Source organism: Phyllostomus discolor, chromosome 8 (assembly GCF_004126475.2).
Source record: "Phyllostomus discolor isolate MPI-MPIP mPhyDis1 chromosome 8, mPhyDis1.pri.v3, whole genome shotgun sequence".
Taxonomy (NCBI): domain Eukaryota; kingdom Metazoa; phylum Chordata; class Mammalia; order Chiroptera; family Phyllostomidae; genus Phyllostomus; species Phyllostomus discolor.
The window spans coordinates 92901215-92923124 of record NC_040910.2 but is presented as its reverse complement, the minus strand read 5'-3'; the positions used below and the strand labels follow the sequence as shown (position 1 = coordinate 92923124).

The 21910-nt window shown below is 35.5% G+C and overlaps 1 protein-coding gene across 2 annotated transcripts in view; it reads right to left on the bottom strand.

The window, feature by feature from the left end:
• Positions 1-2877: 2877 nt before the first annotated feature.
• Positions 2878-21910, bottom strand: part of BRIP1 (BRCA1 interacting protein C-terminal helicase 1) — a 112729-nt gene continuing 93696 nt past the window's right edge. The window contains exons 17-21 of one of the 2 annotated variants that reach the window (XM_036033594.1): positions 19972-20084; positions 10877-10959; positions 7829-8062; positions 5942-6754; positions 2878-3255 (exon numbers count right to left, since the gene is read on the bottom strand). In XM_036033594.1, coding sequence (XP_035889487.1) covers positions 3158-3255; positions 5942-6754; positions 7829-8062; positions 10877-10959; positions 19972-20084 — 1341 coding nt within the window. In that variant the 3' untranslated portion in view covers positions 2878-3157. Of the gene's footprint in view, positions 3256-5844; positions 6755-7828; positions 8063-10876; positions 10960-19971; positions 20085-21910 lie in introns of those variants that run through there. The other variant, XM_036033595.1, reaches the window with a different exon arrangement.

The window sequence follows — 21910 nt, the reverse complement described above, 5'->3', positions numbered from 1 at the left end:
AGCTGAATGGGCGGATGGATGAATAAATGCTAGGTAATATGGAAAGCTGTCCATATTCAGTGTGCCAGAAATACAGACTTTTACACAATTAACTGCAATATTATATAATAAGTATTATATTGGGAACAAGCAGGAAAAATTAATTTCTCCCACAGTGGTAATGGGCTTCAAAGGCTCATGAAATAGTGGCAATTTGGCTAATCAATTAGTAAATACAAAATTCATTTTTAGAATCCAGTTTATAGACATCTTATACAGAATTTGCAAAAGCCCAACATTCTTCTTTAGGTAAAGTTGGTAAATGTACACCCTTCAGAGTAAAAAAGAGAGAAAAGAGAATCTCTGGTCCACAACAGATAGAATAGAAAAAGTATGAGGCATTTCATGCTGGTAAGGCAATAAGAATAAAAAATTTGGAAAGAGAAGGGTCACTAGAGTTTAGAAATTGGTCAACTGAAAAAGGTATTTACAAGACCCAAGTGTCATATAACAAAGTCCTGACAGAAATACACACATTAATATAATGTTCCATTCAAGTCACAGTCAGTTAACACAGTGTTGGAAGTACAGGGGTAAACAACAGAGACCTCACCCCCCACAAAAAAAATCCCTGCCTTGCCCCATAGACTTACATAGAATGTTCTCAATGGATTTCAGTGTTCCTTTGGTGACTTGTTTTGTTTGCAATGTACATACATTTTGCAATATAAACATGAAATGTAAAAAACAAATTTTCACAATATTTAAGTCTTGCTAAGTAATGAATCACTACATCAAATTATTTTTTCAAAGAAGTTTTACATGCTTCTCAGCCACATGAACAAATTTTGAAGGTGCAGTAGCAGGATGCTGAGGTAACAATTGCAGTAGATTGCTATTTCCATTTCTGAACAACTAACAACATTGAAGCAATGCTCCACAAATTATAGAGCACTTCCACATATTGTATATCAACTCATTTAACCCTCAAAATAATTTTCTTAGGTTGGTATTGCTCAGCTATTCCCCCCTAGAAAATAAAGCTGAGGCTCAATGAAGTAAAATCCTATGACCAAGGCCACTCAGTAAACAGTAGGACCAAAACTCAAACTCATCCCTTTGACCGCAAATTGTTATCTTTCCCCTTGCCTGATGTTTTTTTAAAAAGCTTTTATGTACTCTATGGCATTGCAATTCATAATGTTTAATTTATTTCTTAAGTGATTCATTTCCATTTTAAAATGAAAAGACAGAAATTCCGAGAAGTTAGGTAACTTGCCCCAAGTCAGTCAGCAGGCAGACCCGGACACACGTTTCCCAGTCTGAGAGCAGAGCCCATGTGTGCTGTTAGTCACCTTTAGTGACGGATACGTGGAAACAGTAACACATCAATCTACTTTACTGCTATTTAGGTGAGCCCGTACTAAGGATGGCACAAAGTAATTTTTTTGTATTTCCTACCTCCTTCTGCTTTAGGTAATAATTCAGTTCCACAAGCAATACAATAAAGTCCTGACTGGCAAGGCAGGTTACTTGGGTCCTTTTACAACAGATAAGAGAGATCAATGTTTGAAAGAATGGTTAATATTTAAATATGAATACCATAGGACAGTTTGAAAAAAGAAAATATATCAAGATAATACCTGATGCAAAATACTAACAATGGGGGGTGGAAACAGGAGGGAGGTGGGGAGGGCTGGGATGGGGGTAAAAGGCAGAAAACTGTACTTGAACAACAGTTAAAATTTAAAAAAGCAAAAAAACCCCCACAAAATAATAATCAGTATTTAATATCCTTAAATCTTTTCAACTACTATGAATCATATATAAATGATGACACCTAACTTAGTTTGCATTAATGATATTCTACTTATATAATCTCAAACTTCATAATAGCAAGAAACCAAATGAAACATTTTAACATCAAGTTTTGTAAATAGTGGAGTAAAATAATTTAATGTGAAATGATGACATTTTGGGGAAAAAAATTGAGAATCAAAATCATATAAACTGCTTAGAAAAGAAAGACCAAGATTTAAAAAAAAATAGAAATCTATTATGAAGAACACTAAGACATCTATATGACTTTGCCTTGTTAACAAATACTCCCTTTCATCAGTATTTACCATTAGATTTTCAAAGGTCAATTTCTAGAAACAGTAAGTTTCATACAGCTTTTCTTTTCCTTCTAATACATTGAAGCTGTTTATTATAGAGTAGAATTTGGTATAAGATGGGTTGTTTTGGACCTAGTCCAAGAGTTTAGCTACTGAAAGCACTTCATTATTAGAAGGTTTCACCCATAAGGAGATCCACTGGCTCGGATCCCTTGGACATTGTAACAAGGCTCTTTTGTAGAGCACAGGAAGCCAGGAGGCTAATGGTTTGTTCTATCAAGCGAAAGCTTAAGAAACAAAATTCCTTTTTTTTTTTTGGCAGGCATGAAAATCATTTAGGGCTAGATAATCAATAAGCCTAGGTCATCTGTCTAAATTTCCATGTCCTGAAGGGATGTTCTTTTTTTGCATGTTTAATAGCTGCACAGATACTTCGTGTTACGGTTTTAGCTTCCTCAGACATTCGCTGTCTGATGCAGTTTTCCATTTACTTTTTATTATTAAAAATTTCAGAATATTGACTTTCTACTTACAAAAGATTGACTGCATTTGTCTATGTAGATCAAAAAACTACCAAGAATTCCTAAAAATTAAAGTAAAATCTTTTTGAGCTCACTAATAAATCTGAGATTAAAAAGAGCATGAGCGAGAGAGAGTGTGTGGTAATCACATACAAAAAAAATGACATCTCTGAGATCAAGGGACTCCAATAACCAGTCTTTCAAGTGATTTTACATCAGGCACTTTGATTTCATGAAATTTTATCAGCAATCCTAAAGAGTGAAAATTTCGATGTATTTTATTATAGGGAAATAACATGACAAAGTCTTACTGTAGAAAAATAACATGGGAAAGCCTTTTAAAAAAATAATGTCTTGGAAGATCATAAGGAAAACTAAAAACAAAGCCTTATGTGAACTTTGAAACAGTGCCAAATAAAAAAACCATGTAATAATTAAATGCATAGTAGTAGCATAGTAAGAGTGGTCATTAATTACCAACACAGCTATAACAAGTTTTAAATGATTCATCTAAATTTCAAAAGTCAAAACAGGAAACATCTACTCTTTACATTGTACCTTTCTTCCATGAATAAAGCCCTTTGTCCAACTGGTAGTTTTCCTGGTTCGTGGCCTGTATGTTCTACATACTTTCAGCCCTTGAATAAATTCAGTATTAGATAATTATTTCATATGAATAAAACGGGTAAAGCAAATTATCTGATAAGCAATTTCTATCTTAAATATCTCAAAAGTCTTAAAAAATAAACCAAATAAATTTTCCTTCCTACCACACAATGATTTTTTATTATTGGTTTATCTGTATCTATCTTCCTCATCAGCATCAGGAAAAGCTGCATATAAAGCAAGCGTACACTCCAGATATGTGATTGATTTACTAGCTAATAACTGATGGCTTACTACATGCCAGATAGTCTTTTAAATGCTTTTACCTGTTTTAATTTAACTCTTTCAAATAGCTCTTTAAAAAGCATGCAGTCACTAATGGGCCCTGGCTGGTGTAGCTCAGTGGATTGAGCATAAGCCTGTGAACCAAAGCATCGCCAGTTTGATTCCCAGTCAGGGCACATGCCTGGGTTGCAGGCCATATCCCCAGTATGGGGTGTGCTAGAGGCAACCACACACTGATGTTTCACTCCCTCTTTCTCCCTCCCTTCCCCATCTCTCTAAAATAAATAAATAAAATCTTTAAAAAAAAGTTTAAAAAGCATGTAATCACAGATGAAAATATTTTACCTCCTACTCTATTATAAAGACTAGTACTTCTTGCAATATCATCTTGGTCAAAATTATGATATAAAGAGATACCTGTAAGTAGATACCTACTTCAAAAATTTTCAAACACCTCTTAGATTTACTAAAAGCTGTGGCAGATCGCTACATACAAGTAACAGAAATTTTTAGCCTTAGGCAGAATTTAAAAGGAATATATATATTATCTAGGGAAAGGGGATGGTATTTGAGATTAAGTTGAATAATAACACTAAGGTATGACTAAGAAATAATGTGCTTGGTTTTTCTCATGTAGTTTACCAATTCTTCTAAAGGCAATCTTAAGGGCACAAAATATTTTAACCACAGCATTGTTAAAGTAAATATCTTGCTTCCCAAGTTATTACGTATATATTCATAGAATTATTTCCTAAAGACAGATGAGTGTTATTTCACCTAGTCTATAAAATGATTTGCTTTACTTTACTCATTTTAGAACAAAAACAATTGAAAATTAAATGAGGATAAAATAACATATGCTCCTTGAAATTATAGATTTTTAAAGCCAAAAGAGATTTGCATGAGTTTATAGTACTAAATGCTGCATTTCACAATTAAAACATTACCCAAAAGGCATAGTAATTGCCAACGTGAGTAAGTGATTATGGGCGGGGCCAAGAAGAGCTGAAGTCTCTTTCCATCTTCCACCTGGTATCTTTCTATGACCCCACTAACCTTATCTGTGAATTAAAAACTATACCAGAGAAGAGACATGATTATATCTTTTCAAAACAACTTAGAAATGACCTTCTAATATAATGTTTTACAGCTCATTACTACAAAACTAAAAAAATATGTAATATTAGGTGGGCTATAATACATCCAATCTATAGATAAATTCTTTAACTGATAGATTATCAATTTAAATGTCTTTGAATTATGCTTAGAATTCTAACATCTTGGCCTGTGGAAAGAGTTAAGCTGTATTCAATCTAAACACCATCAAAATAAAAGTAAACATATGCATATATAATAATTCATTTATCCAAATAAATAAAAGAAACCTGATTGCTGGGAATTTTGACTTAAAAATAATAAACCACATCCACAACTTGAATGCATAAATTTTCAATTTATATTACTCACAAGAAGCCTAAATGCCCACAAGATAACAGATGCTTCTTAGAAAAAGATCAGTGAATGTAACTTTGGATTGATGTCAGAGAAGAACATGTTTTATAACCGTTTTTGATAAGAAATATAGCTTCATTCACAAAAACATAAAGTCAAAACTTACAGAAAGACGTACTGAGCTTTAAAGAAGCATTTTTTTCAGCAACAGTTACATGATTACATGTGCTTACCAAATTTACATGAGGTTTCCTACCTTAACAGTTGCAAAATTACAGCCTTCATGCCAATGTCAGAACATGTCACTTTCTCCCCAATGATTATGAAGCTAGCTAATTAGGACTGAAAATTTGGAGTCCTTCATTTGCCATAACTTTACATAGGTTTGCTTAAAACATGCTTGATTTGAGTTTATTAAACAAACAAATGTAAAATAATGTCAATTTAAAAAATGTATGCAGTTTTCTTCCTTAATTCTTAATTATTAATGACTAGGCAGCTTAATAGAGGAAACTTTTCAAGAGAACTTTAATTTCTAAAAAAAAAATGTCAGACCAATTTGAGGTAGAAAAATCTATAGTGAAACATGGCTAAATTAGACTGCTATTAATTTTTATGTAAGATATGAAAACAAATGGATGAAGACAACTACAAAATACAAATATTTATGTAAAATTTTAAATGCCCTCGACAACTGTATATCTTTTAGATTGATTTTGAATTGCACTTAGGTAAGGAAAACATTTTGTATGAATTGCTTTATCAAGACTCAAGTATAGTAAAACTTGCATTTCTGAATGTAAAACTTTTAAAACTTTCAATAACAATGAATTAAAGTAAAAACTATACCTCAAATTACAAAAAACCATACCACTTAGCCAATGTATAAAATATCATTTATAATGGAGTTTAATATAAGTCCAACAACATATATTTATAGCTTGACAGTTAAGTATTACTATCTAACACCAGGGAACACACCTTTATTTTTGGAAGGAGACTGTTTAAAGTTCTTTATCTCCATTTCATGAGCTTCCTCCAATTCCAATTCATTTTTGTGAGTTGTCTCTATATTACCACCAATGTCATCAACTGCACTTTCTTTAATACGCACGGCTCCATCTGACTTTGTGTTTGGGTAGTGCTCAGCTTTCCCTTCCCTGACTGCACCTGCTTCTTTCACGGTCCTGATTTCAGTAAGATCTTCAGCTAAAATACAATTTGAATTATTTCCACCAGTTTCAGCTGGTTCATTTTTTTCTCCATTTGCATCTGCAGGATCATAAAGTTCAGGTGTAAAATAGATAGATTCATCTTCTGCTTCTGCTTCAAAAGCTCCATCTGAAGTAGGAAGTCCATCTTCTTTACTTACTGGAGACAATTCAACGTCTGGATCCAGGGCTTCTTCACAGGAGACTGGCTGGTTGGAATGATCGTTTTTAAGAAGAGCAGCATCGGTCTTTATTGATGGAATAACCGTTTCTGACTGAGGGCCTGGTTCAAACCATGTGTTTACTCCTAGAGATGGGGACTCAGATTTATCAGTGAGTGGCAAGCCAGGTTTACAACCCTTTTCTGTTTTGAAAGTGGAAGAACGAGAGACACAGTCCTCTGATGGCCTAAACTTAGGTGTTGTGGTCAGAATTTTACCAGTGAGATACTGCCCCGAAGAATTAAAGCTAGAGCAGCTGACTCTGTTTGTTTGTTTGCTGAACGTTGGGCTTGAGGATCTGGAAATCACAATGTTTTCTTCTTGCACTGCCTGGCCAGTGTCCTCCAACAATACGGGATCATCTATGAATACAAAAATTCAAAAATGTTAACTTTCTGTTCCTAACATAATTGTTCTATTAAAATGATTTTGTTAGAAATACAATAACTGTATAGAATCCATAATTTTGAGCCTACAAACAGTAGTAGAAAGATTTCTATTTTAGAATGTAAAGCACAAAATACTAACTCTGAGAAAAGTCTAGGTCTCCGGTGATTCCTAACCCGTTATAATGCTGTATGGTACATTTTCAAATTCCACACTGTGAACCTCAGGAGTGAATGAGAAAAAGTGGGGTAAAAAGAAAGAGGAAGAGGATGGAGTAAAGGAGAGAAGAAGTTGTAAAAATTTGCCTTGAAATTCCACTAACTAGTGACTGAGCTAGACTAATTCCCTCAAGGAAACTGACAACTACATAAACTAAGACATAGAACTGGTTAGTAATCAGACCTGGCCTAGAACCTAGGTTTCCTGACCACCAATATAATGACCTTGAATTCACTATAACATTTATTGCGGATAGAAGAATATACTACAAAATAAGTGTTTAAAACTTGATATACTATTATATATTAATTAAAATAATTGAAATACCCCATGATATAAACCACAGTTTGGCAAACTGTTTCTACCACAGGCCAGACAGTAAATATTTTAGGGTTTGAGGGTCATGCTGTATTTGCTGCAACTACTCAGCTGTGCTGGTCCAGTGTAATACATGCCACCACTCAACTCTGCCTTTGTATATAATATACAAATGAATGGGCATGACTGTGTTCCATTAAACTTAATTTATAAAAACAGATAGTAGGCCAAATTTGGTCCATAGGCCATAGTTTACTAATCCCTGATATGGACCATTATACTTAGTGTATTTTAAAATATTATTTTTTATTGTTTAGAATAAATGACTTTCATTACCCCACACTACGAAATTCATGTAAAAGGATTATCTATAAACTAGACACTATCAAATGTGAATGGACAGAACTTTTCATACTTCTGTCCTTTCTGGAGCTGATGTCGCCTGCTAGTAAAGGACTTTCAGTTACTCATTTTGGGACATCGTGGTTCTTGGATACACATGTTTGCTTTACCTTCCCTGGCATTTTCCGGTGATAGATGACTTGCTGCTTCTGATAAATAAACTGAGGTGCTGTCCCTCAAACACGCCACTTCAAGTGTAGGCTCACTGTACTGAACAGACTTTCTGTTCTCTTTGGGTACATCAGTGACCTTCTGGTGCTTTTTGGAAAACTCAGCCAAAGACTCCAGCGCACTTTCAAAGGTTGAATGGTGCTGAATTTGCTGCCGCACCCATTTAGAAAGTCCTAAGAAAAAAGTAAACCCAGGGAAAAACTTTGGTTATTTCATTATTAAGATATTATGTACCCAGAAAAAACTTGGGTAATTTTTCTAATAAAGTGACCTAGAATTTAGAACATATGGAATGGTTCTCAATACTCTTCCCGCCTTTTTACCCTCACACGCACAAGGTGCTCATACTCCAGTAGCATTTCCCTCCGTACGCAAAGATCGTCAACTGGAGAGAGAGAGAGGCAATGGGAACAGAGTGGGGAGGGGGAGATTTTTACTTGTCAGTTTAGAATAACTGGGGAATAAGGACTTATGCAAATTTAATTTCACAACTGCCCGCAAAAATTGCCTGTCTTTTAATTGTAGGGAAACTAGAAGTTGTAAACAACACAATTTTGCATTCTGAATTTCTAAATTTGACTCCTTTTGCAAAAATAAGTTCAAGATTCCTGTCTCACAGGTTTTTTGTTCCTCTTTTCCCCTGATTCCAAATATGCCTTAAACTATTCTGGAGGGTAAACGGAATAATTCTTTTTTATGGGCAAATCGTGTCCCCACTAAATATTACATTGTTTTTTAAATATATAAATAATCAAGTTGCAAGGGACAAAATTTGACCAGTGACATATGAAAACTGCATAAAAATGAACCATACTGAATATAAGGTGTTTATTTTTGTAGTGATTTTAAAGAGAAAAATATGGATTTGCTATTCCACCTATTTATGCACTCATCGGTTGATTCTTATATGTGCCCTGACCAGATATCAAACCTGCAATCTTGGCATATGGGGATGAAGCTCTAACCAGTCGAGCTACCTGGCCAGGGCTAAGATGTTTTATAGACTCACTTCAGAATGAAATTCAAAATCAGATATTTGAACTTTTAGAAACTAAATGTTCTCTGCTAATATTGCTAAAATTATCCCCTTTTCCAGTAATTAAAAAAGTTACTATGTTTTAAATTCAAAGAAAGACCACTGTCTTATCTTCAAACAGCTTGAACTACCTACTATATTTCTATTTCAAATACATTCCTTTAGTTTGTTGTTTTAATGGAGTTTTTCTTTTAATCTATATTTAGAAAAATTGAATTTAAACAGAAATCAGTCATCAGAAGAAATCTGTATGTTGTGCTTTTTACTGCCTAGATAAGGTTTCACACTTTGAGTCTCAGAAAAAATAAAACAAAACCATACAGAAATAATAAAAAAAAATAATTAAAAAATCAACAAATCTAAACTATAAGGTAAAAGTTTAAGTTCTAGATTTTAAAATAAGAAAAAAAGCAAATAGTCATTTCCCTTAAAGTTCTTTAGTTTGGGTTGCTAGAAGAAAATGATTACACCACATAAAAATATGAAATTTTCCAAAATTGAGAAATTTTTGTATTATAGTTACCTCTTCCATTTCGAGTATTTTGTAATCAAAGTAAGCCTTTTCAGTGTAAAATGTCAGTTTGCTTTTGAGACTTGAAAGGCTCTGAGCTCCACCTGCTGACTAAACATAAGCACTTAATATTTTGCTTTTAATTATGTCTTGACCTAAGCACAATGGCTTGCTTTACATATAAGGGAAGAAGACTAATAAAGCAGCATTTGCTGCTTTAATCCAGGAAGATATGTTTTAATATCAAGCTAAATATAGTAATTAGGCTCTGAAATGGAAAAAGTATAGTCCATACCATACCCATAGATAGTTAATTTGAAGCAAATTTAAAATTTAGCATCTTTTCATTATGGTATGGTATGAACTTTCTAGCAGTAAAGATAATAATAAAGATGCAAATAATTCCAACATGTTCTTTAACAACTGATGGATTCCCGGTATCGTCTCTAAAGGGACTGTTTTACTCCAAAAAAACCTGACAGATGCTCCTTGACTCATGATGGGGTCATTTCTCAATTAACCCACACTAAGTTGAAAATCTGGTTAAGCAGAAAATGCATTTAATATGCCTAACCTACCGAAGATCACAGCTTAGCCCAGTCCACCTTAAATGTGCTGAGAACACTTACACTAGCCTACAGTTGGGTAAAATCATTTAACATGAAGCTATTTTATAATTCTCAGCATCACCACAGAGTATCCTACCGCACATCACTATCCCACGAAAAGATCAAAATTCAAAGTGTGTTTTCTACTAAATGTATATAACTTTTGTACCATTGTTCAAGTGGGGGAAAAACCACCACCATCAAATAGGGGGGACCACCTATTTGATTTTGCAGCATGCAATGGTGTTTTTCCATTTATAAAATATTAGCTCTGACTAACATAAACTCTAGAGTAACTGAAGCATTTCTAAACAAACCAATAAACACAGCAACAACTTCAACATAACCCAGAATTAGAGAATATAGAACCCTAAGCAGCCAAAGCAAATGTGCTTGTATGCTTAAATATAAAAAGTTAAGATTTCTTAGAAAATTCATTTCTGTAGAACAGCTTTTTCCCTGACATGCTAAATAAATTATTATGTTACTGAGTCAGATCCCACGTTCTATAAAATTGAAGTATCCTAAGTGTTAATACTATTTTGATAACTAACCAAATTCTCCTCTATAAAGATTTTTTGCAATCGCATAAGCATTAAAAGGCTAGATTTTCGATATTAATTTTCCATGTTTGATCTAAGTATTCAAATTCTCACAATGCAATGTACAGATGTCCTATGGTAGAACTGCGCACTTGAAACCTATATAATTTTATTAACCAATGTCACCCCAATAAATTCAATTTAAAAATTCTCTAATTTTTTGTCTTTGAAAGTAGAAGTCACTAAAGATTGTTATTTATTGTTACTCTAACCCCAGCTGAGAATCTTACCAGATATATATCGAGTTGGATTACTCCTGAAGCGGTCATCCACTAGAATAAGAGCTCCCCAATCGTCTTTATGTCGAATACATCTATAAAAAAACAGCAAGAAAGAAAAATAGATATAACTTTGAAAATAAAGCTAAATTTCTAATAGGACAAATAAAATACTGAGAAAATCAATGACATGTGTTTGATTTATATTCCTTTCATCAATCATTATTATGGACAAGGTTATAGAAACTACTAGTTTGCTACTACTACGACCACTACCACTACATGGTTTTTGACGTTTATAAATTACGTATTGACTCTATTTATTTCATATTACTGATTCGTCATCACCTCTCTATTCCAATGGACTTGTATCACAATTCTTGGATAAATCAATATTCAGGGTATTACCATTTATAAAGGTAAGTTACATGGTGCACTATGATTTTATTTCCCTTCTTATACAAGATTTGTTGTCTTCCTTGGAGTTAATAACCATCTCCTTTTTTTTTTTTTGCTACTTTCTATGTTTTCTATCATTAATTAGTTCCCAAGCTTTGCCACAGTTGTAAAAATTCTTCTCAATATGGTCAAGCCCTCCACCCTCAGAAACCGATCTAGACTGGCTCGGACGGGACTAGGGGACTGCTGCACAGCTGTCATCGCCGGCTTCCCTTCCTGATCGGTTTTGTGAATTCCCTTCCTTTCTTCTGGGTTGAAACTCCAGTTTCCAAGCATCCTTGATATTCTTCTTTCTGAATTTTCTCTTATTCCATGGAGCATATCTTCCAGTAGCATCTTGAGAAAGTGTGCATTTTAAGCAAATGCTTCAGCGTCCTTGCACACTGAAGGATTTATTCTGTCTTACAGTTTATGAATCAACTGGGTTGTATAGAACTTAGATTGCAAGTCTAAACTTACTCTAAAAAAAAAAACCCTAGCTGGTGTGGCTCAGTGGATTGAGTGCCGGCCTGCAAACCAAAAGGTCTGGTTCGATTCCTGGTCAGGACACATGCCTGGGTTGTGGGCCAAGTACCCAGTTAGGGGTGTGCAACAGGCAACCAATCGATGTATCCCTCATACATCTACGTTTCTCTCTCTTCTTTCTCTCTCCCTCCCTTCCCCTTTCTCTAAAAATAAATTGATTAAATATTTTTAAAAATTACCCTAAAAAAATTGGAGATAATGTTCAACTGTCTTTTAGCTTCTACTGTTGGTTTCAAGAAGTCTGTTTTAATTGTGATTCCGTATCTTTTGTATGAGACCTGTCTTTTTCTCTTTGGAAAGTTTTAAGACCTTTTTCTTGACCTCAGATAATTTTAAACTACACAGCACTGTGTTCTGTATCTTTTTCTACTTTACTGGTGCTTGAGTGAGATCCTTCAATTAGGAAATTATGTCCTTAATTCTGAGCATTTGTCTTAAATTATTTCTCTGATATGTTTCTTTCCTCTACTTTCTCTAGTCTCTTCACGTGGATCATATCAGAGGTTGGCTCTTGCACACCGATCCTCTTTTAGTTCTTTCCAATTTTGGCTTTGTTTTCTTTAATCTGGGAAATTTCAATTTTATCTTCTAAGCCCAATTCTGCATTTAAAATTTGTTGCTGTCATGTGCCCTGGCTGGTGTAGCTCAGTGGATTGAGCATGGACTGCGAACCAAAGGGTTGCCAGTTCGATTCCCAGTCAGGGCACATGCCTATGTTGCAGGCCAGGTCCCCAGTGGGGGCCACATGAGAGGCAACCACACATTGATGTTTCTCTCTCTCTTCTTCCCTTCCCCTCTCTCTAAATAAATAAAATTTGTTGCAGTCATGCTAATGTCTAGGAGCTTTTTCTTATTTTGTTCTTTTATGAAGTCACTATCTTACCTCTCACTTTTAAAAAATTTATTTTATTGATGATGCTTCTACAGCTGTCCCATTTTTTTCTCCCTTTTATCCCCCTCTGCTCTGCACCACTGTCCACCAGCATCCTCCCCCTTAGTACATGTCCATGGGTTGTACACATAAGTTCTTTGGCTTCTCCATTTCCCATACTATTCTCACCCTCCCCCTGTCTATTTTGTTCCTACCATTTATGCTTCTTATTCCCTGTACCTTTTCCCCCATTCTTCCCCCACACCTCCTAGGTGATAACCCTCCAGTGATCTCCATTTCTGTGATTCTGTTCCTGTTCTAGTTGTTTGCTTTGTTTGTTTTTGTTTTTGTTAGGTTCAGTTGCTGACAGTGGTGAGTTTGTTGTCATTTTACTGTTAGTATTTTTTATCTTCTTTTTCTTAGATAAGTCCCTTTAACATTTCATATAATAAGGGCTTGGTGATGATGAACTCCTTTAACTTGACCTTATCTGGGAAGCAGTTTATCTGCCCTTCCATTCTAAATGAAAGCTTTGCTAGATAGAGTAATCTTGGATGTATATCCAACCTTTCGTTGACTTTGAATACTTCTTTCCAGCCCCTTCTTGCCTGTAAGATTTCTTTTGAGAAATCAGCTAATAGTCTTATGGAAACTCCTTTGTAGGTGACTGTCTCCTTTTCTCTTGCTGCTTTTAAGATTCTCTCCTTACCTTTAATCTTGGCTAATGTAATTATGTTATGCCTTGGTGTGTGCTTCCTTGGATCCAACTTCTTTAGGACTCTGTGAGCTTCCTGGACTTCCTGGAAGTCTATTTCCTTTGCCAGATTGGGAAAGTTCTCCATTATTTTTTCAAATAAATTTTCAATTTCTTTCTCTTCCTCTTCTTCTGGCACCCCTATGATTCAGATGTTGGAATGTTTAAAGTTGTCCTTGAGGGTCCTAAGCCTCTCCTCATTTTTTTGAATCCTTATTTCTTCCTTCTGCTCCAAATCATTTGAGTCCCAGTTTCCTTCCCTTCACTGTTGGTTCCCTGTATATTTTTCTTTATTTCACTTTGCATAGCCTTCACTTCTTCCTCTATTTTGTGTCCATACTCAATTGTTTCTGCAAACATCCTGAATACCAGTGTTTTGAACTCTGTATCTGATAGGTTGGCTATCTTCTCGTCACTTAGTTCTTGTTCTGGAGTTTTGATCTGTTCTTTCACTTGGGCCATATTTCTTTGTCTTCGTGTAGCTGTTATGTTGTAAGGGGTGGAGCCTTAGGTATTTGCCAGGGTAGGGCAACCCACTTTGCTGTGCTGTGGCACTGTACGTGGGGGAGGGGTCAGAGAGGGAACAATGCCACTTGCCCAGCCCTCTACCTGCTTCCAGTCACTTCCCCTGCTACTTACAAGCAAATGGGGCCCTTCTGCTGCTGATTCCTGGATGGATGGGCTTGTGTACGTTCTAGGACCCTGTGGATGTCTCCATGAACTCTCCTGTGGGGCTGGGAGTTTCTGCCACCACCACAACTCCCACAGATTTTTACAGGCAGAGGATTTAGTTTCCCACACTGGAACCCTGGGTTGCATGGTCTGCCTCACCCCCCACTTGTTTTTCTTCATCCGCACGCAAACGTGGGACTGCCTGGTCCTCCACCTACTGCCTTCCTGGGCATCCTCTCCACCACGACTGCCTGTCTCTTCCCTTCCTACCAGTCTGTATGAATGTTTCTTCTTTAACTCCTTGGCTATCAGACTTCCATACAGTTCAATTTTTCTGGAAATTCTGGTTATTTTTTGTTTTTAAATTTGCTGTTGCCCTTCCTTTGGTTGTGCGAGAAGGCAAAGTACAGCTACTTATGCCCCCATCTTGGCCGGAAGTTCTTACCTCTCACTTTTTTATTAAGTTTTCTTTTACCCGGAGGTCAGCCAACTATAACCAATAAGGAAAATCTGGTTCATATCTTGTTTTTATACAGTCTGCATGGTAGAAGTGGTATTTACACTTTTAAAGATGTTATTTATTTTCAGAGAAAGGGAAAGGGTGGGGAGAAAGAAAACATCACAGTGAGAGACAACAATGGGCTGCCTCTCGCACACACCCGAACTGGGGACCCACCCACAACCCAGGCATGTGCCCTAAGCAGGAATCAAACCAGCATTCTTTTGCTTCATGGGGATGACACCCAACAAACTGAGCCATGCCGGCCAGGGCAGTATTTATATTTTTAAAGGGTTAAAGAAGAAACAAAGAAGATGGATGCAGACCGTATATGGCATGAAGAACCTAAAATATATACTATCTGATCCTTTGTAGAAAAAGTTTGCTAACCACTGTTCTATTGTACTGTTTCTGTTTTCTTCCTCCCTGTTTTTATCTTATTGGTATCATTTTGTATTGTTTTGGTTTCTACTTTTCATGTTAGAGATATTCTTTGAATATCTTAAGACTCTTTGGACTTATGTAAGAGTAAGGCACTAAAATGCTCACTGGCAGCTTGGCATACAAGGTGCCTTGGCATACAAGGGACTTAGAAGCTGGGAGGCTTTGCAGTAAGGTAATCTGGTAGGAATAGGGCCACTCTGTTACTATCTGCACACCCTTACTCCACAGAGTGGTCAATTTCCCTGAAGAGAAATACTGTACCTTCCTGCCTCACAGATACAAGATTGATTGGTCAGCCTACTCAGAGCTGAGAAGAAAAAGGAGATGGAGTTCTCACATTCAGTAGGTAGACTTTCTTAACCCTCATCTTTAATACATTCTTAGCTGTACCTGGAGCTGAAGAATATATAGACTCTAGTTTAATCTCTCCAGAGAGTAAGCCTGGGTAGGGAAAGGGGCTGTCCAACTATTTTTTTATACGAACTTACATCCTCTTGTGTTTAACCCCACTTTAACTGAAACTTTAGAGAGCCCCCAGGCCCTAAGCTTTTCCATGCCTGAATCTGGAGGATCTTACTAGCTTTCATGACTACAGATTAAATTTCAGGTTTTTTTGCTTGCTAAGTCATGTCACTAGTCATCTGTTTTCCAGTGTTCAAAATTTATTGACATCTCATCTGCTGTTGTCCCTTCTATCATGCTTTTTAATTTTGTAGGTTTTGCATTTTTATTCCTTTATCATCATGGGGTTTTGAGAGGGGTTGAAAATTAACATGTTTGGGTTTTTTCCCCAGAGATTTTTTCTTAAATCTAACTTTTATATGACATTTTTTTTTGATATAACTTTTAAGTAGTCCATGGGTTCCAAGGTGTCAGACCCTACACTTGGGCAGAATGGGAAGGTGGGTGCTGCCAACATTATAGAATGGTGCTGAAAACTGACAGAAAGGCAGGATGTCACTCTGTTTGGATCTCACTACGGGTTATCTTTAAAGTACCCTATGAAAGAAAGGCATTTAACAAAGCTATTCAGAAACAAAGGTTTCACCTTTTCATTTTCCCATGGTTTTCATACTGCCTTCCTCAAATGAATTATGCCCACTTGAGACAAAGATTATACTTTTAGTAAAGCAGACCTGTTAGGAAATTCATAGTGCAGTTGTAACCTAGTCACAAAACCATCTGGTCCATTCCCAAAGGCTGTTATTACATTTCATGGACTTACATTACTTCAAATACGCTAATAGTCCCACGTGGCCTTAAAAAAAAAGACAACACTTTTTAAACACAAATTGTTTCTGTTTACTTTAGACCCTCTGGGCAGATTCCTTATAAGGGGAATGCCTGAATATAAGCACCTTTTATGTCAATCAATACACATTATGAGTTTTATCAAATGAAGTAAAATATTTACTTGATTTTTAAATGGACACATATCTTTGTAAGTTGTTACTTGTGGGTACTGTTTCCCTTCAAATCAGTACAGTGACAGTTGAGCTAACCATTTTTAATTAATAAAATACTAAAACTACAGTATCATATATCAATATTACAAACACATGCTTTTCATTAAATTTAGAAAAGTATGTTTTGAGGCTGTAGAAGCTCTCTGACCTACGTGGTATAATGAAAACACGCATGGAGCCTGGCATTGTTTAACAAACATTAATTGAGCATCTATGCCCCAAGCTGGGACATGGTTATGGAGAATCCAAAAACATATAATACATGTGTAGGGAAGGAGACAGAGAAATAACAGGCTATTATAATACAATGAGATATATGCTATAATAGAGATAATATATAAAATGCTATGGGTTTCCTAAAGAATAAATAACTTTAGTTTTAGAAATAAAAAGAATCTTCATAAAGGACATGATTTTCAACTAGGTTTTGACTGGCATACTTGCCAAATGAATTGTATGGTAGCTTGTACACTTAAGGCAGAGAGTAATGAAAGGACATGGTATGTTTAATAGTTTAATAGTGACATTATGTTTAATAGTGAGAACTTCAGTGGATGGAAGTAAGGAATAAAGATGAGAAAAATAGGTGCTGAGGTTTTAAAAAGAGGCAGAGTCAAGGTATTAAGGTCCATTTAGTAGCTATGTTAAGTTAGATAAGTATGGTAATTTCATCTTTCACAACAGTATACGTAAAAAGGTTTACAAATGACAAAGATACAAATGTAGAGTCACGCACCCCTTAACGATGAGGACACGTTATGAGAAATCCATCAGTAGGTGATTTTGTCATTCTGCACACATCAGAGAGGGCACTTGTGCAAATCCTGGCTATACGGTCTAGCCTATCGCTCCTAGACCACAAACATGCACTGAATACTATGGCAACTGTGACACAAATACTTATGTATTGTGTATGTAAACAAAAAAAGATACAGTAAAAACATGGTATCAAAGATAAGATGATACACCTATACGGGGCACTTACCATGAGTGGAACTGGTAGGACCGGAAGTTGCTCTGAGTGGGCGGATGACTGAGTAGTGAGTCAATTATGAAGCCTGGGACACTACTGTGCACTACTGTGCACTTTGTAAACACTGTCCTTCCGGCAGGGACAGAAATAGAATATCGAAGCTGTCCATGCTGCTTCATGGACAGGGATGTGGTTTGGACGGCCTGTAATTATCCAGGACAAACTGGCTGGGTAAGGTGTGTATCACCTTAACGGTAACTGTCAGGAGGGAGCGAAAGGTGGCCTGAGAATCAGTAGGAATGAGAAATCAAGATGGAGAGAGGAGGAACACAGGGGACTGCCATGGCCATGCAGTTTGGGCTATTACACCTTGGAGCAGAAGTCAGATTAGAAACTTCTTGGTTTTCATAAAAAAAAAAAAAAAAAAAAAAAAAAGGGTATAAACATGGAGAGGGTATAGAACTGAGAACTCAGTATTTTGACTTTGGAAAATTACTTGTGGTTCCACTGAGCATATCTGGCATAAAGGGCTCTTTCTGGCATTGAATTGATGGAAGAAATAAAATTTATCTATACTTTACATTATTACAACCTGAAAATACTTCTAAAATACAGGCACAGGCTGGTTCCACACTGCCACAGAAAGATTTACTAAAGTGGCAGTGACACTTACTTCCTATTCAATAGCTCCTGCGGACCTGTGTCCTAGTCCAGGCTCCCAGGTCCTCAACAAACAATTTATACCAATGAACTCCGAAGACCATCAAGCTAGATCTGGGAGGGCTGTGACACCCTCTGGTACACAGTGGTGGAGGGACAGGCTCCTCTGTGCTAAAACAGGTCAGGGGCTGACCCACTGGGATGTATGTAATCTGTGCCCTTAAAATTGAGGTACTGTGAGTGTGAGGGAATCTATTCTAAGCCCCACAGATTTGCTCCCATTAGAGAAAAAAAAGTCCCCCTGAACTACATATCCACCCATTTCTGACAGGAAATCTCCACTCTACTCTCATGGGACCACCCTCGTATATGTGCTCCATTGTTGACCAAAAGGCTGTCCTTTTGCTTCAGACAGTTTCTCAAAATTTAATGCATTGCTTATATTACAAGGAAAAATAATCAACTGAGTAAGAATATTTTTCTAAAATTAAGTTGGTAATCTTACACGAGTATTTAGGCTCCCCTCAAAACTATTTGCTGAACATTAAAATTCCAACAAAACAAAACAAAACAAAACAAAACAAAACAAGTCAATGAACAGGAAGAGACAGAGTAAGCAGATGAAATGCTTCAAGAACAACTTGCGGTGCAACTTGGTGCCAAGAATCAGTGGAATTCCTAGGCAGAGGAGGGAAACAGCTTAACGAAGTCAGCACATTAACGACAGAGCTAGAGCATTCAGCTTGAAGTGAAACACCGACAGAACATCCATCTGAAATAATGGGGAGGGGAGGGACGATGTGCCCTGGGACTTACATCCGGTGGGTGCAGTCCTATGTCATCAGCTACATGTAAATCTGAACTTAAACGCATTCTGCTCTGCTGATGTGTAAATGGGCTAATGTGAGTGAACAAGACACTTGAAAAAAAATCTACATTCTGAATTTGGCTAGGTCAGATAATGGTTAGCAATGGGTCTTCTGAATGAACTGAAAATATGTCAGATGGTCATGTTTTCATGATTTTAGTTTTAACCTGTATTCTTTCATTTGATGTATCTAAAAGCCTTATAGCCTCACAGGAAAAAATTATTAAACAGTTGAACTAATTAGAATTTCATAAACAGGAAATATAAAATATTAAATTGGATTATTAAAAATCTAATAATTATAGTGTTTAAAAATTAAATGTTGGTATCCTATAATATGGAATTATGACATAAAATGGTGATTTAAAAACCAGTTCCACAAAGTACAAATCTCAGTGAATCAGAATCCTTAGGAAAAGGAGTATTATAATTACATTTTATTGTTAATTGGTGGTAATTCTTTAGGGTCACAAGCACGGTTTTGTTTAACTCTTCTTGAGGGGTTTACTTTTTACCCATAAAACCATCATGAGTCTGATGGCCATAAGATAAAAATTTTATTGTTTGGTGGTACCTTCCATAAACATTTACTGGACACGTTTGTGTGACATTCATTGTTTGAATAATCAAAAATCTTCTTTAAACTTCAGCAAGTTGAGTTTTGTTTTGGTTTTCATTTATTTCACTGATTCTTTTCAACTTTCACTTGGGACATCTATCATTGAAGGATACCAGTTCCTGGAGTTCTAGTGAAATGAACTGGAAAGGTCATCAAGGAACATGTACAAAGGACCCACAGTCAAAGCCAAGGAAGACAGATTTATGATAAGGAGTAAAGCAGTAAGACAACCTCTACGCAGAGCCCTGCTCACAGATAATGTTGTAGTAACACTGTGTTAAACTGCACTTCACTTACCTACCCAGGGCCTGGTTTAAGGCCCTGTATGCTTGGATTTCGTACCATTGACGACCGGGTAAAAGACCTCTCAATTTTGAATGCTGGTCATTATACTGGCGCTTTAGTTCAACCTAGTAATTTTAAAATATAATAAAAATAGAGTAGATAATTAAAGTTCATTTTAAAACATCATATTAATTTCAAACATTTCAAACATCATTTTAGTAAGGTAGAGAGATTCTGTCTTTCAGTACTAAATTTGTTTCAGTTCATTTAAATATTTCTCATTTTTAAACTTTTTGTTGAATTTATAGGGGTGACATTGGTTAATAAAATTACATAGGTTTCAGGTGTACAATTCTGTAATACATCATCTACATATTATGTTATATGCTCACCATCCTAAGGCATCTACTCATCCTTACATTCCCTAAATTCCTACATGCACATAATTAATTCTGTGTGATGATATAAATTGTATTGAGAAATAATACGCATATAACAAAATCCACAAACATTCATTGTACATGGAAATAAGTTTTGACAAACATATAGTCATATAATCACCATCAGAATCAAAAATGTAGAACATTTTCAACGCCCTCAAATGTCCCTCCTATCCCGTTTCTATTAATTGCCAGTACCGCTGACCCTGTTAACTAAAACCGTCTGCAGTTTTGTGTTTGCTAGAATTCCATGTAAATGTCATACAGCATGTAATTGTGTCTGTCTTTTTTCATTTAACATAATGATTTTGGAATTCATTCATCAGTAGTTCATTCTTTCATGTTTATCCAGGCTGATAATCTCTGCTTTTTCTTTGGCATGTTTAGGCCATTCATGTGTAATGTGATTACTGCTATAACATGGCTTAAATCTATAGCAGCAGAATCCACAGTCTTCTCAAGCACACATGTAACATTTTCCAGGACAGATTATGTGTTAGGTCACAAAACTAGTTTTAGAACTTTAAGAAGGTTGAAATCATACCAAGTATCTATTTCAACCACTAGAGCATGAAATTAGAAATCAGTAGCATGAGGAAAATGAATATTCACAAACATGTGGAAATTATCAAAATAAAAAATAAAAATCTTTTAAAAACATACAAAATTCAGTTGTATTTCTATTCACTAACAACAAACTAGCCCCCCAAATTAGAAAAACAAACCCATTTTACAACAGCATCAAAGACAATTAAATACTTTGAATAAATTTAACAAAGGAGATAAAAGATCTTTACACTGAAAACTGTAAGATGATGAAAGGAATTAAAGAAACACAATTAAATGAAAAGATACTACATTTATTTATGGATTAGAAGAATTAATATTGTTAAAATGTCTTTAGTATCCAAAGTGATCTAAATACTCAATGCACGCCCTGTCAAAATTCAAACAGCATTTTTTATAGAAATGGAAAAATAACCCTAAAATTTCTGCAAAACCACAAGAGATCCTAAACAGCCAAATATTGAGATATCAAGAAACCTGGAAGCTTCACAATTCCTTGTGTTAAACTACATTATGAAACTTTAGTAATTAAAACTAAAATTTGTATGGTATTTCCCTGGCTGGTGTGGTTCAGTTGGTTGGAGCATCATCCCATAAACCAAAAAAGATCACAGATTCTAGTCATTGAATTAGATATTATAATCATATCCCTTTTCAATGAGACCCAGAATTAACTACAGGACATAAAACTACATTCCTATTAAAAGCAATGTCACACCAAAGGATACTACAAACCCAGCTTTCATCTGGTCTTCACAAAAGTCCCACAAGTGAACTACTTTTATACAAAGGCAGAATATATGCTATACATATTCAGACTGAGCTATTCAAATATATAAGTTAATAAGCTTTTTTCCTGTAAAAAGCTCTCCTATAAAAAGTAAAATGCAAGTTCTGAGTGAAAGGAATTTATGTTATGATTTTAATTTTTCATACACTAATTG